This window comes from Doryrhamphus excisus, chromosome 18, assembly GCF_030265055.1.
Source record: "Doryrhamphus excisus isolate RoL2022-K1 chromosome 18, RoL_Dexc_1.0, whole genome shotgun sequence".
Taxonomy (NCBI): domain Eukaryota; kingdom Metazoa; phylum Chordata; class Actinopteri; order Syngnathiformes; family Syngnathidae; genus Doryrhamphus; species Doryrhamphus excisus.
Window position 1 is genome coordinate 7,920,101 of NC_080483.1, and position 16,797 is coordinate 7,936,897.

At 40.0% G+C, this 16,797-nt stretch overlaps 1 protein-coding gene across 1 annotated transcript; it reads left to right on the forward strand.

Annotated features, from left to right (window-relative positions):
- Nucleotides 1-4,114: 4,114 nt before the first annotated feature.
- soat2 (sterol O-acyltransferase 2) lies at nt 4,115-16,407 on the forward strand. The gene is made up of 15 exons (XM_058055479.1): nt 4,115-4,297; nt 5,080-5,138; nt 5,220-5,341; nt 5,409-5,462; nt 6,066-6,173; nt 7,414-7,696; nt 7,899-7,974; nt 9,018-9,102; nt 9,190-9,235; nt 9,323-9,452; nt 11,201-11,298; nt 12,283-12,381; nt 12,485-12,620; nt 13,174-13,319; nt 14,839-16,407. Exons 1-15 carry the CDS (start codon nt 4,219-4,221, stop codon nt 14,887-14,889), a joined length of 1,572 nt encoding a protein of 523 aa, XP_057911462.1. The 5' UTR covers nt 4,115-4,218; the 3' UTR covers nt 14,890-16,407.
- Nucleotides 16,408-16,797: the final 390 nt, after the last annotated feature.

The window sequence follows — 16,797 nt, forward strand, 5'->3', positions numbered from 1 at the left end:
ACCTGGCAACATCCTTCTACCAATATATTCACTATCTCTCCTCTGGACATGTCCCAACCATCTCGGTCTGGCCTCTCTGACTTTATCTCCAAGGCCTCTAACATGTAATGTCCCTCTCATGTACTCCTTCCTGATCCTATCCATCCTGGTCACTCCCAATGAGAGCCTCAGCATCCTCATCTCTGCTACCTCCAGTCTCTGCTTCCTCAGTGAAAATTTTAATTTTGATGTCAATGAGTGTATTAAAAGACAGAATTTTCTGTCCAAAAAGCTGGAGAAATGGGACATTCATAGAAAAAGTAGCATCCTCATGTCTGTTACCTTCAGTTCTGCTTCCTGTCTTTTCCTCAGTGGCACCGTCTCTAGACCAAACAACATGGCTGGTCTCACCACAGTTTTGTATACCTTTCCTTTCATTTTAGCTGAAACTCTTCCATCACACATCACGCCTGACACTTTTCTCCACCCGTTCCATCCTGCCTGCACACGCTTCTTCACCTCCTTTTCACAATCTCCATTGTTCTGAACTGTTGACCCCAGGTAGTTAAAATTATCCACCTTCTGTATCTCTTCTCCTTGTAACCTCACTCTTCAACTTGGGTCCCTCTCATTCACACACATATACTCCCGTCTTGCTGCAGCTAATCGTCATGCCTCTCCTTTCCAGGGCAAACCTCCACTCTTCTAGCATCTCCTCCACCTGTTCCCTACTCTCACTACAAATCACAATGTCATCTGCAAACATCATAGTGCAACAATATAATGCAGATGAAGTATCAATATATATAGACGTGACATTTATTGTCTATACCTGCACAATATGCTGTAATTATATTGTATTTCCCACAGAGAATACATGTCATAAATTATTTTTTCAACATTAATATAATTGGCTCGACCTTCTAACTTTTTTTATCATTTGATTAATAGGTTATCCATTTAATCGACTGCTATTTTTGTGTTTAATTACATTTATTTTAACATGTAAATATCATGTGATTTCAGCCTCTCATATGTAAATATTTTAAAATGTCCTTTCTATGCTCTCTTTATGAAAATATTTCATTTATATGCTAGGAATCCTATTTTGCAAAATGACATGAATGAATACCGGCATCAAGAGAACATTCTACTCTATGAGAATATGATGCAATAACTTCTCGTCAGTGAACCAAAAGGGTGTCTCTCCTCTGGCCTGCTTCGTGACCTCACACATCCAGCACCTATGGAGGAGGGAGGGAACGAGGGAGGGGGGGGTTGTGGATGAAGAGGCCAAAAGGACAAAGTGCAAACGAGTAGCTTAGAAAAGAAACACAGACTTTTAATACACCGAGTCTATAAACAAACACTCTCCACTAAGCTCCCTGCAGGAAGCATCAGGTACAAAGGTGCCGCTCACCCCCGAGGATCCCCCTGAATGAGGAATCTGAAGACTGCGTGAGTACCAAACCCAATATTTATGATGCTACTTCACAACAAACACAAACATGGAATCTTAATGGAACAGGTAAAAAATCATCCATCGCATAATCAGTGAAATAATTCAACGATGCCTTGCTGCTGTCATATTCTCATGGATGTCATCTTCATGGCACACAATGCCATTAAAATAAGGGTTTTACATGAGTTTAACTGGCAGATGAAAGTCCATTGACCCAAATATAGATCGTTTTTTGAAGCATTTCCAGAAAAATGAGCAGCGCATTGTGGCTTTATAAGAAGGTCATTTCGGTAGAGGCTGACTCGATTGTGTTCACTGACAGCTATTCAATTGTAATCTGATGTTAGGACGACATGATTTAATCATCTATATACTGATGCCTGTTATATACTGGATGTGCTCTTTTACGGCCTAATAAACCCTGCAAATCCTTATTATTTTATTTCACTTCATTGCGTGCATCAAAGGTGATACACTACCAGAATGCCAAGATCGTAATGTTCAGTATTGAGTGAGGTTGTTGGAGAGTAGTGATAATGTGTATTATTGTGGTGGTAGTTTGCAGTGATGTACAATGTTGGGGGTAACAGTGTTAAAATAAAATTAATTACTATCTCCGCAGTTACCAGCAATGAAATGTGCCACATTATTATGCACTGATATCTGTTTCAATATGGATGCTGTTTCAGTGGCTACTACTACATAGGAAGCTAAATAGCTAGTCAACCACTATCAACGCCATTATAGTGAGAGCTGCTTTTAATACATTAGTGGCCTTATTTGTTCATATATACATGACAATAATGGTAAAAAAAAAGTCCTGAAATGTTATTCCATAAGGAATGATAACATGTGACGTCTCCTGTGCATCTTATCTACACGCAGTGAATGTCACCTGAGTTCAGGGACTATCATTTGTTTACATTATTTGGCTGAAACTAGACTGACTGTTGATAACATTCATGTTATGGAAAAGAATGAGAGGTTACTTCAGGTCAAAAACACTCCAGTTTTATGTTGGCACGCTGATTTTTCTGTACATTAAATCCCAACATTTAGACAAGTGACTGGGATTTTGACTCTTAAGGGGGGTGGGGGTGTGTAGTGGCTATTTGTCCTTCAAAATTAAACTTAACTTAAATTATAATCAACAGGCCACTGATGCACCACGGGTTGTGTTTTACGCAGGCAAAAGAGTCATTGTCAAAACAATCTTGTTCTGTTTCTTCGTATTTCCTTTTATTACCAAGCAAGCAAACAAACAAAAAAGGAACAAGGGCCTTGTCTCCTGTTGCCTCTCTTATGCTGGTACAAAAACCATAGGCCCACCCGGGTGCATGCTGGTCCTGTGAGCACTGCCTACCTAAATATATTGCAGGAGCCCAGGGTGTTATCCAATGAAATAAACCCACAAATTAACTACTAATTAACCCCAACAAAATATGCTGGATAAACAAATAAATAACTAACAAGAAAATATTATCAAGTAATCCAAACAAAACAACAACAACAAAAAATAAATAGATAGATATTAGAAACCTAGGAACACACTAATAAATAGCTCCTACAGGGTGTTTTGCTCTGATTTTTTGTTGTTGCTTAAACTGGTTTATTACCTATATTAACTCTTGATTTATTATCACTTAGATATGCCTTTATTTATATGATCAACATGGAAGAGCAAATTGTAAAAGACTTCATTGCTATTTGACTAAAAGGTCCAATCTGATGTGTATTTCTAAAATTACTACTATTACAGTAAGGATGTCTGACAATTATTTGTACCGATAATTATCATCCTGATATCAGCATAAAAATGTGGCATCGGTATCAGATTTTTTTCTCCAGCATGAAAACCAATATTAAAAAAATGTCGTATACACACATTCCACCACAGGAGATCAGTATTGGTATCAAAAATTAATAGTTGGTCAATATCAGTATCAGCAAAAAAGCCAATATTGGACACCCCTAATTTACAGTGAAACAACATGTAACAGATAACCGATATTATCCTTGAAAATTGAAAAATACACACATTCTATTAGATGCATGGTTGTCACTCACATAAGCTTAACTCTCACTTCAACACAAACGTAACTTTCACTTCTTAGAGGCAAATGCTATAATGACACATACTTTTATTCTGGACTCATTGATGATAAAAGTACAGCGCTTTAAGCAAGTACAGTATACTGTATATCCTTACTAGGGTGGCAGGTGTATGCCGGAGCCTATCCCAGCTGACTTCAGGCGAGAGGCTGGGTACAGCCTGAACTGGTTGCCAGCCAATCGCAGATTACATAACCAAATGCACAAAACTAAACGACATAACAGCATCCAGGTAAAGGTTTTTGCTAGTCTTTACCAAAAATTGGCATTCAGAAAAACAAAGTGCCTCAGTTTTTGTTTCCTGCTGCTCATTTTCTTCTCTTGCTTCCAATTCTGGTGCAACGTTCTTTCACTCTCTAACCTCTCCCTCCCTCCCTCCTGTCTGTGCTCACGACTGTGATGTGTGTGTAACCCTCCACCCCCCACCCTCCTCCTCCTACTCAGTGTCAACACATGTTGACCAATAATGTGTGGGTTTAACAGACAGAGTCTTTGTTCACATCAAAGAGCCAGCTCCCATTGGTCACTTCAAAGAGCTGGCTTTAAGAGCCAAACTACCCATCACTAGTTCTTATTATAGTATCAGTGATACTGAATATTTGGCTCTTTATGTTTTTACCTTGACAGAATCCACTCCAAAAAGCCAGGTTGTCTTTGTGGTCATCATGGCGAGTGCACAGCAACCTCACGGACTGAAACATCGGAACATCACAACCCGTTCAACGAGTGAGACCTGCAGTCCCGGTATGAGAAATATGATGTTTTATGCTGAACATGTCCAGATATACAATACTTACAAAAATACAAAACTTTTTTAACCAAGGAAATCAACAAAATTCACAACAGCAGACTGCAAACATGTAGAAAAGTTTTCATGCACGTTTTGTTTTAAACTTTGAAATCTGCGGCTAATTTATGGCTAATTTTCATGACATCTCCGTTACTTCAGTATGACTACTAATTATTCAAATACTGAATTGAAAATTGAAAAAACAAAAACATTCTGACTCACTGTGTCATCTTTCAATGAACGTTCAACTCATCACACAGCAACTTTACACTCAAAAGGTAGCCAGAAAATGTACAAGTACCACCACAAGTTTAAAATAAAAATAAACAACTATTTCTACTTTTTCCAGTTTCATTTCACTAAGCATTTCATTGGTGCCTCCAGGGCGCTGCAATGTTATCAGCCTCCCTCTGGGCTCATCTGGCTAGGTTCTAATTTTCATGACATCTCTGTTACTTCACTGTGTCATCTTACAATGAACGTTCAACTCATCACACAGCAACTTAACACTCAAAAGGTAGCCAGAAAATGTACAAGTACCCCCACAAGTTCAAAATGAAAATAAACAACTATTTCTACCTTTTCCAGTTTCATTTCACTAAGCATTTCATTGGTGCCTCCAGGGCGCTGCAATGTTATTAGCCTCCCTTTGGGCTCATCTGGCTACCTCCATCCATGCCACTTCCTATGAAATGTTTTGTTTATCATGCTTATTATTTATCATGCTGTGTTACAGACGGGAGTGGAGATGATGTACAGCTGGAAGATGTGACCCAGTGGCACAAGCATGCACAGGTAACATACTGCATAAACGTCTTATATTCATTCACACTTGTGCTTTTTATGGCGTGAAACATTTCCTGTGTGTCCTTGTAGAGGGTGAAGGTGAAGATCCTGCAGCAGGTCCAGGATCAGTTGAGTGACATTCTGGACAAAACTCTGAGTGAACCCGTCCATGCGGCAGTTAATAATGGAAAACAGAAAAACAGTTCATCCAGGTGAGAGCTGCACATGGGTCAAGATGGGTCAGTTCATGAATCAAATCCTGGTGCTTTTTCATTTTAGATCTCACAGGATGGACGATGGAAAAGTGTTCATGGAGCGAGTATCACTGCTGGAGTAAGTGGGATTGTTTTGATACCTAAGTCATTTTTGTGATACAATATCTGTTGCACGGCGGACGAGTGGTTAGCGCGCAGACCTCACAGCTAGGAGACCAGGGTTCAATTCCACCCTCGGCCATCTCTGTGTGGAGTTTGCATGTTCTCCCCGTGCATGCGTGGGTTTTCTCCGGGTACTCCGGTTTCCTCCCACATTCCAAAAACATGCTAGGTTAATTGGCCACTCCAAATTGTCCATAGGTATGAATGTGAGTGTGAATGGTTGTTTGTCTATATGTGCTCTGTGATTGGCTGGCGACCAGTCCAGGGTGTACCCCGCCTCTCGCCCGAAGACAGCTGGGATAGGCTCCAGCACCCCCGCGACCCTTGTGAGGATAAGCGGTAGAAAATGAATGAATGAATGAATGAATATCTGTTGTACATGTGTTACTTTTTGTTGCACCGTGAGAGAGGGAGGCGCACCATATTTTGTAATAATGTTGCATTATGTAACAATGTAGCACACTCATTAATATTGTAAGGAGTGGAAGCTCTCAATTTGGTGTTTAGATCATAGTTCACATTGTTTTCCCCAATTATTCCTCCTCCACTTTCTCCTAAGCGAGCTGTTTGAGATCAACCACATCAGGACCATCTACCACATGTTTGTGGCCGTGCTGCTCATCTTCTGTCTGAGCACGCTAGCTGTTGACTACATCGACCAGGGAAGGTTAGTGTGAAACGTTTTTAAACACATAAATAAAACCCTGTGTTCCTCTACCAGCCAATAAAGATGGAGTGAGTGATTAAGCTGTCTTGAGTACAGTAAACTATTACGATGCTGTTTGCGGATTGAAGCTTTGCTCACCTCAGTGAGCGCCTGCAGGCATATTCGATACATCTACCCTCAGATATTATTGATTTTGATATGGGAAAAATTGCTGGGGGAAAAAAAAGTGATATTATTTGAAGGGGACCTTGCAGAATGACAATATGACAAAGAAGTAGATGTGGATGACCAGGACCCTTGTCACATGGGTTCAAATGGTGGTCCTGGTTTAGCCTATTTTATATATGACATAATGATATTCTGTCTGCATGGTGGAGCCCTTTAATATACAAAATTTTATGACTATATTATCCGATCTTCAAAATACAGTGGCAGACGATCCTGATCCTGAAGATCGGACTATAGGGGTGTTATTTCATGTCCGTAGGGCTCTAATGATGTTAAATACAGCATTTGCGAATTCATAAACATGTTTCTATGCTGAAACTATGACAGTATTTGATTTAGAAATGAGAAATCCTGTTTTGCAAAAATTTTATGAAATTTACAATGAATAAACTTTTTTTTTTCTTGTTTGAAAAATATTCCTATATGTTGTAGTTATACAACATTTTTTATGTTTGACTGACCTATTAGTGGGCTGCACGGCGATCGAGTGGTTAGCACGCTGACCTCACAGCTAGGAGACCAGGGTTCAATTCCACCCTCGGCCATCTCTGTGTGGAGTTTGCATGTTCTCCTTGTGCATGCGTGGGTTTTCTCCGGGTACTCCGGTTTCCTCCCACATTCCAAAAACATGCTAGCTTAATTGGTGACTCCAAATTGTCCATAGGTATGAATGTGAGTGTGAATGGTTGTTTGTCTATATGTGCCCTGTTATTGGCTGGTGACCCCGCCTCTCACCTAAAGACAGCTGGCATAGGCTCCAATATACCTGCAACCCTTGTGGTGGTATAATTGGATGGATGACTTTATGCTTCACTGATCATGTTTTTTCCATCAAGCGTTAAGATTTCCCTCAAACGCACCATAGTTTTGTGCTGTCAGATGCAAAAGTTTATTTGGCAATGGAAAGCACTAGCGTTGACAGTCAATCCAGCACTCCTGCCACCCTCGTGAGGAAAAGCGCTAGAAAATTCACTGCAGCAGCTTCCTTTAACATTGAGACTTTTTGTTCCAGATTGGTTCTGGATTTTGACCTGCTCTTCTATGCCTTTGGGAAACTGGGAACAGTCACCTGGGTGTGGTTGCTGATGTTTGTCTACACCCTGCTCCTCCCTTACTATGCCCTGGTGTTTTGGGGATCATCATACCATCGCTCCACCTCCAAGTTGGGCATATCTGTGGGCACAGGTCTGGTCCTGGCTGTTCTCCAAACATGCGTTTTGGGACTGTTCCCTATCTACATGGTGGTGGAGCACCAGCTGCCCCCAGCATCACGTTTCATTGTCATACTGGAGCAGGTAAGTGAAGACAAAAGGAAAGGTTTCATATCTAAATACAAGGTATGATTTAGCTTGATTAAATGTACCTGGATGACACATTACCCAATGACACAGTCATGACATTTTAGTGACCGTTGGTTGCGCTGATACATGTCATGAAAAGGCAATAAAATAAAGCTCATAAAGTGACTAAGATATTACTTATTAACATCTTCTGCAGATTCGATTCCTGATGAAGAGCTACTCATTCATGAGGGAGTCTGCCCCCATTATTATGAAGAACGCACCCAAAGAAGGTAGAGTACTACAGCAATTGGTTTATTTTTACACTGGACTCATTACTCACAACAACATAGCACTATTCCACATGTATATCACTGAATTAATCATACAATTAATCACAGGACGGCAGGGTTGGGTTGCAATTGGTTGTGTATCAAAGGGTAAAACAGAGCATTTTTGGGAGGGTTTTCTACACCAGGGGTCTCAAACTCAATTTACCTGGGGGCCACTGGAACTAGGGTCTGGGCAAGGCTGGGCCGCATAAGGTTTTCCAAAAAAAAAACGCATTTATTAAAAACAGAAAAATATACAAACTTTTTCAGTGTTTTGGTTCCGATTTTCTACAATAAAAGCTCTGATAAAACATTCCACTGTTCTCAAAGATCTTAATTTTTATTTTTCTGCACAAAATAAGATGAAAAATAAATAAACAAATCAAGAATAAAGAAAATCAATCAATCAGTAATAAATAAATATAATAATAATAATAAAAACTTAAGAAACCACGTATAGTTGGTGGGTAGACAAATTATTTTTTTCAGATTAAAATGAACAAAGCATTATTAGAGCCCTGTAGACATGACAAAACACGACTATAGTCACATTTATACCCTTTTTATTTACAACATATTGCGCAACTGCAGGGTCTTGAGACACATGCTAACTCGCAAACTAAGGAGCTAACGACCTAAACGGTAGCCTTCAAGTTATTTCCTTTAAACTTAAATAGCCCAAAACTTACCACTTCCACACGGATAGGGAGGATAACTATTAACAGTTATTTAACCTTTAACATGAACATTAATCAAACGTAATCATTTTTTCTGGGTACATGATACCATACAGCATCCATATCAAACTTGCGTGGGCCGCACTAACATTAAACTTTCATATCAAGGCGGGGGCCTTAAACTAGTGTCCTGCGGGCCACATTTGGCCCACGGGCCGCATGTTTGAGACCCCTGTTCTACACGGTGGTCGAGTGGTGATGAGTTTTACTAATCGCAGTTGTTATGTCATTCACAAACAGCAGCTAATTCACACAACTGCTTTTCAGGAGAGAAGATCAGGTTCCCAACACGTTCCAGTTATCTCTATTTCCTGTTCTGTCCTACTCTCATCTACAGAGAATCATATCCCAGGTGAGACAAGATCTTCTTGCACCCACGTTCTTTTTTATAAGCTTGGTATGGTCCACTTGCTTTGCATTTTTTGTGTTTTTTTTGCAGGAACACACACATTAGGTGGAAGTATGTTGCCGTTACTCTGACTATGGTAAAATGCTTTCAATAGCCTGCTGTTTCTTTTTCCCTTTAGTGTAATTGCATCTATTCTTTATCCTGACTGCGTTGCTATCTGCAGATCTTTGGCTGCCTCTTTTACGGCTACTTCATCCTGGTGCGCCTCTGTGTGCCCGTCTTCACGTCTGACACCAACCAGCCTTTTAGTAAACGAGCCATGGTTCTCGCTGTCTTCCACTCAATTCTACCAGGTACTTCTTATTATCCACTATCCTAATAGCATTGCACTCACACAGGCACACAAACTCCTTTAGAAAGGACCAACTTCTATGTTATCTTGTATCTATGTAAGTTAGTGAATGTTTAACTGGCAGCGGAGAGTCATTTTAAGGTTATGCAAGTAGATTAGTCCAACAAATAGCTGAAAAGGTTATTATAGACTCAGAGCATCTCCTAATACCATATTCACTAAGGGTGCAGCGATATGGAAAATTAAAGGTTTGGTTCAATACTTTAGTGTCAAGGTTTGATATTTTTTTCATACAAAAACATTTCCATCTCTTGATTAAACTTGTATTGCATTTATTTCCACTCTAAAGTATGATTTTTTAAAATGAAATGTGGTGCATCTGTACACTGAAATAAGTGATTTGGACCACTAGTAACAATACTTTAGTGTCAAGGTTTGATATTTTTTTCATACAAAAACATTTTCATCTCTTGATTAAACTTGTATTGCATTTATTTCCACTCTAAAGTAAATGAAATGTGGTGCATCTGTATACTGAAATAAGTGGTTTGGACCACTAGTAAATGTACATTACCACTCAAAAGTTTGGGATCACTTGCAAATTTCTTTGTTTTCCAAAGAAAAACACATTTTCATGCATTTCACAAACATTTTTTTCCATTTCACAAACATTTTTATCCATTTCACAAACAATTAAAATGAATCAGATGATTTTCAAAGAACGATCTACATTTTTGCATAGAGGTCAGTCCACCGCATCAATGTCCTGGTATGGCTGCTAATCCAAGTTAATCATTTTATAAGGCTAATAGATTAGAAAACCCATCTAAAAAAAAACTAAAATCTCTTACCATGCTGTTAACTACTCCCTTCAGAGAGCAACACAAACTGGGTCTAACAAGGACAGAAAAACAATGCACACTGTGTAAGAAGACAAATATCGGAGAGTGTGTAGTTTAAGACAAAGACGCCTGGCAGCTGTACTAAATAGTAGCCGTCAAACATCAGTGTTCGGTATCAACAGTGAAGCGGCGACTTCAGGATGCTGGACTTCATGGCAGGACTGCCACGAAAAAGCCATATCTCAGACTGGCCCAAAAAATGTCCAAGTGATCCCAAACGTTTGAGCAGTAGTGTGCTTTATATTCATGAAGCATATTTTAACAGAAACTGGTCTGTTATTTAACTCTAAAATATGAGTCATTTCAACTTATAGGCTGTTGTATTGTGTTTAATTAAATGTTGTTCGAAAAAATTGAGCTTAACTAAACTTTGCATACCATCTGGTTTGGATTTTGAAGTTTGTGCATGAGGAAGGACTTTCTGCTTTTTAACAATTTTGCAGGTCAGTTTCTTACTCTGGAGTCCTGGGAATAAAAGCAGGTCCCCTGCCTGGTGGCAAAACAGCTTGTTAGTTCCCTCTCTTTTCATGGAATGAGACAATCTTTGGGGGAGGGGTGTTTGGACGTTGTTATAAGCAGTTTAATGTAAATGGATTTGTTCACACGACTTTCAAACCAGCAGACGAAGGAATGTTCTTTCTGGCCTGAAGATACCAAACTATAACAACAATATCCTAACATCCCTCCCCCAAAGATTGTCTCATTAAAATGGGTGTGCACCAAAAGTAAATTAGCCCTAACTACCTAAGACAAACCAACTATGGATGTTTGGGGAAAAAAAAACTAACATTTGAACTGAATTTCAAAAGTGTCCCTAATACTGTGTCATGACCCCCCCCCCCCCCAGGTATAATGCTGCTGCTGTTATGCTTCTTTGCCTTCCTCCACTGCTGGCTCAACCTCTTTGGGGAGCTTCTTCGTTTTGCAGACAGAATGTTCTACAAGGTGAGCCGAGCAAGATTTTTTACATGTAATCGAACCGAATCGAATCGAGGGATGTTCTAGATAGACACGCCCGAATGGTAACCTTCTAACTTCTTCATCCAGCATTAGATCCTATCAGTCTAATTCTGTTTGTGCCGGTGGTCCATCACTTCCTATTTCCCTGCCGGCTGTGGACTCATGACCCCGCCATCACTGATTGATTAGTATAGTCCACCATTGTGTGTATTTGTGTGTGTGTGTGTGTGCAAGAGTCCCATGATGTCCACATGCACAGCAGTCATCTTTTCCGTCAGTGCTTATTTATGGTAATGGTAATGGTTTTATTTCATTTGAACATGCATCAGATTACAATTGAGTGCATCCCATAATCAGTTCCTAGTTCCACATGTCCAAAAGGAGTAGGAAGAAGCAAAGCTTATTAAATCCTACCCCTCCATCTGGTATTTTTACAATCAGTAACTGTTACATTTGTTCACTTCCTGCTTTCCATAATACAGTTTAAGGGTTTTATTTATTTATTTATTTTTAAAATAATGTACCGAAGTACAAGGTGATATGACCTTTTCAATTAAAAAATAGAAAAAAAAGAAATTCATTTGCCCCCCAAAAAATGTACATATTTGACACACTCTCCTGCTAGCTTGATGCCTATGATTTGCAATAACACTTTTTGTTATTATTAGATTAGCTTCCAAACCCTCCTATTGTTTCTGTAATTGTCTCCTCCCACATTCCAAAAACATGCTAGGTTAATTGTTGACTCCAAATTGTCCATAGGTATGAATGTGAGTGTGAATGGTTGTTTGTCTATATGTGCCCTGTGATTGGCTGGTGACCAGTCCAGGGTGTACGCCGCAGAATATCGTTTTGTGGGTGAGCCACAGGGGGCCCCCAACAACCCCAATATTTTCTTATAGGAGGCCAAACCACAGATTTGCCACAACGTGAAAAGTGCTATAATACGATGCTGTGTTTGTGTCACAGGACTGGTGGAACTCCACCTCTTTCGCCAACTATTATCGCACGTGGAATGTCGTGGTTCATGACTGGTTGTATTACTACGGCTACAGGGACTTCCTCTGGGTAATTCTGTCATAACAAGCGAGGCATTCACTGCTGCGGTCAGATTCTTCCCAGTAGGAAGCTGACTTCTGACCTACTTTTGTTCCTTTTCTGATTCCCACAGCTGTCAAAAAGAAAATTCCGGACAGCTGGCATGCTGTCCGTCTTCATCGTGTCCGCCATTGTACACGAGTATGCGTTGACCATGGGCTTTGGCTTCTTCTATCCTGTCATGTTTGTCCTCTTTGCTATCTTTGGAGGTGAAGTATTTATGTTTTTTTTGCATGATAACCAGAAAAAATGAGTCAGTATGAGCTAGCTAACAATGCTGCCTAGCTAACATCATTGGGCGGTATAGATTACAAAGCCCTCTAAAAAAAACCTCATGCATTAACAAATTACATAGATAGTAACATGTATCTTAAAGTATTTTGATTACCGAAACTTCTTTCTGAGGTATATTGATTTAGCCCAGGAGCTAACGCTACATCTTTCAACAACAGCAGTAAAGAAAGACTTACAATGTCCGCTCTCCTTGGGATGGCTGTGTCTTCCAGCACAAGATGTGAGCTCCAGTCCTCAGGTTAAAAATCCTGACGGGAAACTAGCATCTTGTTGAGTCTTTTTATTGAAATTAAGAGCTAGCTATCCACTCCTCCATCTGCGAGTGACACTGAGATTAGCGGCTAGCTAGGCGTTGTAAGATAAATATAGTTTTCCGTGTTAGCTGCTACAGGATATAAAACCCTGATTGTTAATTTGTTCAATATTATCGTATAAAAATTATCATTATATGCATTCTTCCTCTTTTAGTGGTGTTCAACTTCACCATGAACGACAAGCGACAGAGCCCGGTGTTCAACATCATCATGTGGGCGTGTCTCTTCCTGGGCCAAGGCGTGCAGGTCTGCCTGTACTGTCAGGAGTGGTACGCCCAGATACGATGTCCTCGTACCGGGGTATGTATTTATTGTATGTACTGTATTTAACACAGTACAATACAAAATGACACACTAGTACTGACCTATGCCTGGGAAGCCAGTTTTCTTCACATCACTAGCCACGTTTACATGAGGAGTTTTTCTCTTTCCGAATGGAATCTTTCCTACTGACCTTTCCGAAAGCAATGGTATACATGGAAAGGAATATTCCAATCTCTTGTCTACATGCGCCGCTATAATCAACCAGAATAGTCAATGGAGCATGCGCATTAAAACGTAAACATCAACATCACGTGATACCAACTTCCTTGAGTTTTTCTTTCACTTGTTGGAATAACTCCGTATTGCCAATTTTTGTTCGTCCAGTCTTGAAATTTAGTTTGAATCAAAAACAAACTTTCCACAGCAGTCCAGTGCCGATTGCTCGCCTCCATTTTTTTAAATCGAAGAACGTCTCGAGCTGCGTGTTACATCATATCTCAGAATTCGCTGAAAGAACGCACCCGGGAACAGAAAAAGATAAAGTTCAATCTTGCTAATATTTTATAATTAAGCTCGGCACATGTTTTATATAGATATGTGTTTTCTTTTTTAATAAAACTGGACTTGTGAATGGAGTATAGAAGGGTTTAGATTCTGTTCCACAGATGGCGCTAATGCACACAAAAGCTTGCCAACCGCCAATAAACAATAGAAGAAGAAAAACACCACGAAGAAGAACGCACCCTGACAACTTTCCGTTTGAGCGGGTACAAGATACCTCAATCGGATTGGGGAAAGGAATATTCCACCCCTGTGAATCCGATTATATATTCATTCGGATTGGCACTTTTCTTTTGGAATGAGGTGAATACTAGTCTTTCCGTTTGAGCAAATAACCCGAATGGAATTGGAATATTTGGGTCCATGTATACGTGGCTAATGTCGCTTTAGCCAAATTGTATGGATCAGCCAGGACAGACACCACAAGTACCACTTTCCTTACTTTTGGTTGAGAGCCATGGTTATCATCACACTTTACCGCTTTTCACTGTTTTTCAACCCAAATTGGTTTGGAATTCCACTTGGGAAGTAAAAACATAGATTGTGTGAGATGTATGTCAGAGTGAGACATCATGACCAGATGTTTGTCTTCGTCCTCCATCCAGTCAGTCTACTTGTGAGCATCTGCACAAGACAAACGCAAATGCATAAACACACACACACACACACACGTATCATGCACATAATGAACGTAGCTTTGTTACACACACACAGAGTACAACGACTTGTATTTAACCCTTGGAAAGCCCCCTGCGTTTGATGAAGTCAAAGGATTTACTCCTGACAGATGGCGTACTTAACGTTATGAATTGCAGGACCTCCCCCTTGCTGAGGCATCCGTTGACGCACACACACATTACACAGACACACACATTACACAGACACACACTGTATCTAAACACAGATAACAATGGAGATTATAATGTAACAACACGTTAAAGCATCAAAAGTATAAAAGGATTAGAGGATTACTAGAAAGTCTTTGCTTTTACAGAATAGTGTTTGGGAGTTGGTGACGCCTCGATCGTGGTCGTGCAAAAGATGAAGCCAAACCTCTGAACCTAACGGACTGAAAGGAACCATTTCTTTTCTCCTCATCGTTCCTCAAAGACTGTGAATTTGTACTTTGGTGTAAGTATGCAGGATGTGAGTACACCCCTCACACTTGAAACAATATGAAGTAGTCCGTGTACAGCTAAAAATCATTCATAACGTGTAAGTGAAGCGTACAGTTGACTATAGGGGTGCTATTTAATGTCTACAGGGCTCTAATAATGTTAAAAAACCCTATTTAGGGGTTAATGCCAATAGCACCAAATGTAATATTGAAATAGTAATAATTTTTTTGAGGGGATCCAAGACTACTACATGGTATGTATTGTTTTATTCAGGGTTGTACTATTAAGTGATATAATAAAATATGAGCAGTTTATTTGTGAGGGATAACATAAATTTAGCATAAAATAACACACATGGTATCCCATCTGCTGCTATAAAAACCTTGCTGACATGTAGCATACTGCTTAAAATATGTAATATATATATTTATACACTACAGTAGGTACACTTGGATTGTGTAGGTGTACCTGTGTTTGTTTGTATTGCAATGCAACGGCATTGTACTGCATACAATGCAAATAAAACCTGTCATTGTTTTGCAAACTCATTTAAATTCAAGCTACCACACCTACGGTGTGTATGTGTGCATGTGCTGCATGTTTAATCCCGCCCAGGTTGAGGTTGAATGACGTGGAGGTACATTTTATCAGCCTCCACAAAGCCTGTGTTTGTGTAGCTGCCATGTCACAGACAGGAAGCGCAGGATTAGCATTAAGCGATGGGGAGTAATGCTGTGTACACTTTAATACACACTATTCCGTGTAGTGGAGTTGGATGACTGCCATGGTATTGCATTGCTGCTTCAGTAATACACACTATTATACGTACTGTATGTGTGTGGTATCCGCAGTGTGTATTTCTGCTTACATTTCATATGCTGGAGCCTATCCCAGCCAATTTTGGGCTGGACTGGTCGACAGCCAATCACAGGGCACATATAGACAAACAACCATTCACACTCACATTCATACCTATGGACAATTTGGAGTCGCTAACCCATACACGGGGAGAACATGAAAACACCACACAGAGATGCCCGAGCAGAGAATCGAACCCATGTCTCCTAGATGTGTGGCCTGCACGCTAACCACTTGTACACCGTGCAGCCCCTTATTTATTAAGACAGTACATTTACCAGATATGTAAAGAAAACTTTGTATTAGTATTATTATGTGTATGATTGTAGTTGGAGTTGTATTGGTAAGTAACAGAGCTTTGGCTCTCATTATGTAAGAAAAGTAAAAAAAATCTTTTCTTAGTGGGACCTACATAAAGCAAAATGGATAAATCTTCTTCAGTATCCAAGGACTCATCTTTGACTTTGTTTAGCTTGCAAGACGTTTGTGTTTAAACTTGCGCTCCCAAAGCAGCATCATCCCACACAAAACCTCCGCTAGGCTGGTTTTAACCCAGAAAAACCTCAGTAAGCACCAGGAATGTTTGGACAAATACACAACAGGCTTTTCCACAGCATTCCACGGCACCTCAGCTGTATATGAAATGGAAAAGATGATGTTCATAAAGGAAAAAAAAATGATCACAGTGACGCTGGAATCCAGAGTGGTTTTATTTCAATGGTTTATCAAGTGGCACGTTTGCAAAGAGCACCGGCAGTCTTTTTAAAGATGCATTCAGGGACAGTGGTAAAACAAAATGCAAAAAGAACATAAGACACTTTGAAGGTAAAGGGTTTGACGCATGCACACATGGACACATGTGCTGTGAGTGTCGGATGGTGTTAAAGTGGGATTAGTGATGAAGGCGCACACACTTGGAGCTGCAATGGGAGGCAGCCAGCGCTGTGCGTGCACGTACATCATGCGGGGGATTGGAC

What these genes read in the sequence shown, in the direction of transcription:
- soat2 (XM_058055479.1), top strand. Translation starts at nt 4,219, where the DNA reads ATGGCGAGTGCACAGCAACCTCACGGACTGAAACATCGGAACATCACA. An exon ending in GACTACATCGACCAGGGAAG is followed by an intron (nt 6,174 to 7,413) that starts GTTAGTGTGAAA and finishes TTTTTGTTCCAG; the next exon opens with ATTGGTTCTGGATTTTGACC. An exon ending in TTGCCGTTACTCTGACTATG is followed by an intron (nt 9,236 to 9,322) that starts GTAAAATGCTTT and finishes TGCTATCTGCAG; the next exon opens with ATCTTTGGCTGCCTCTTTTA.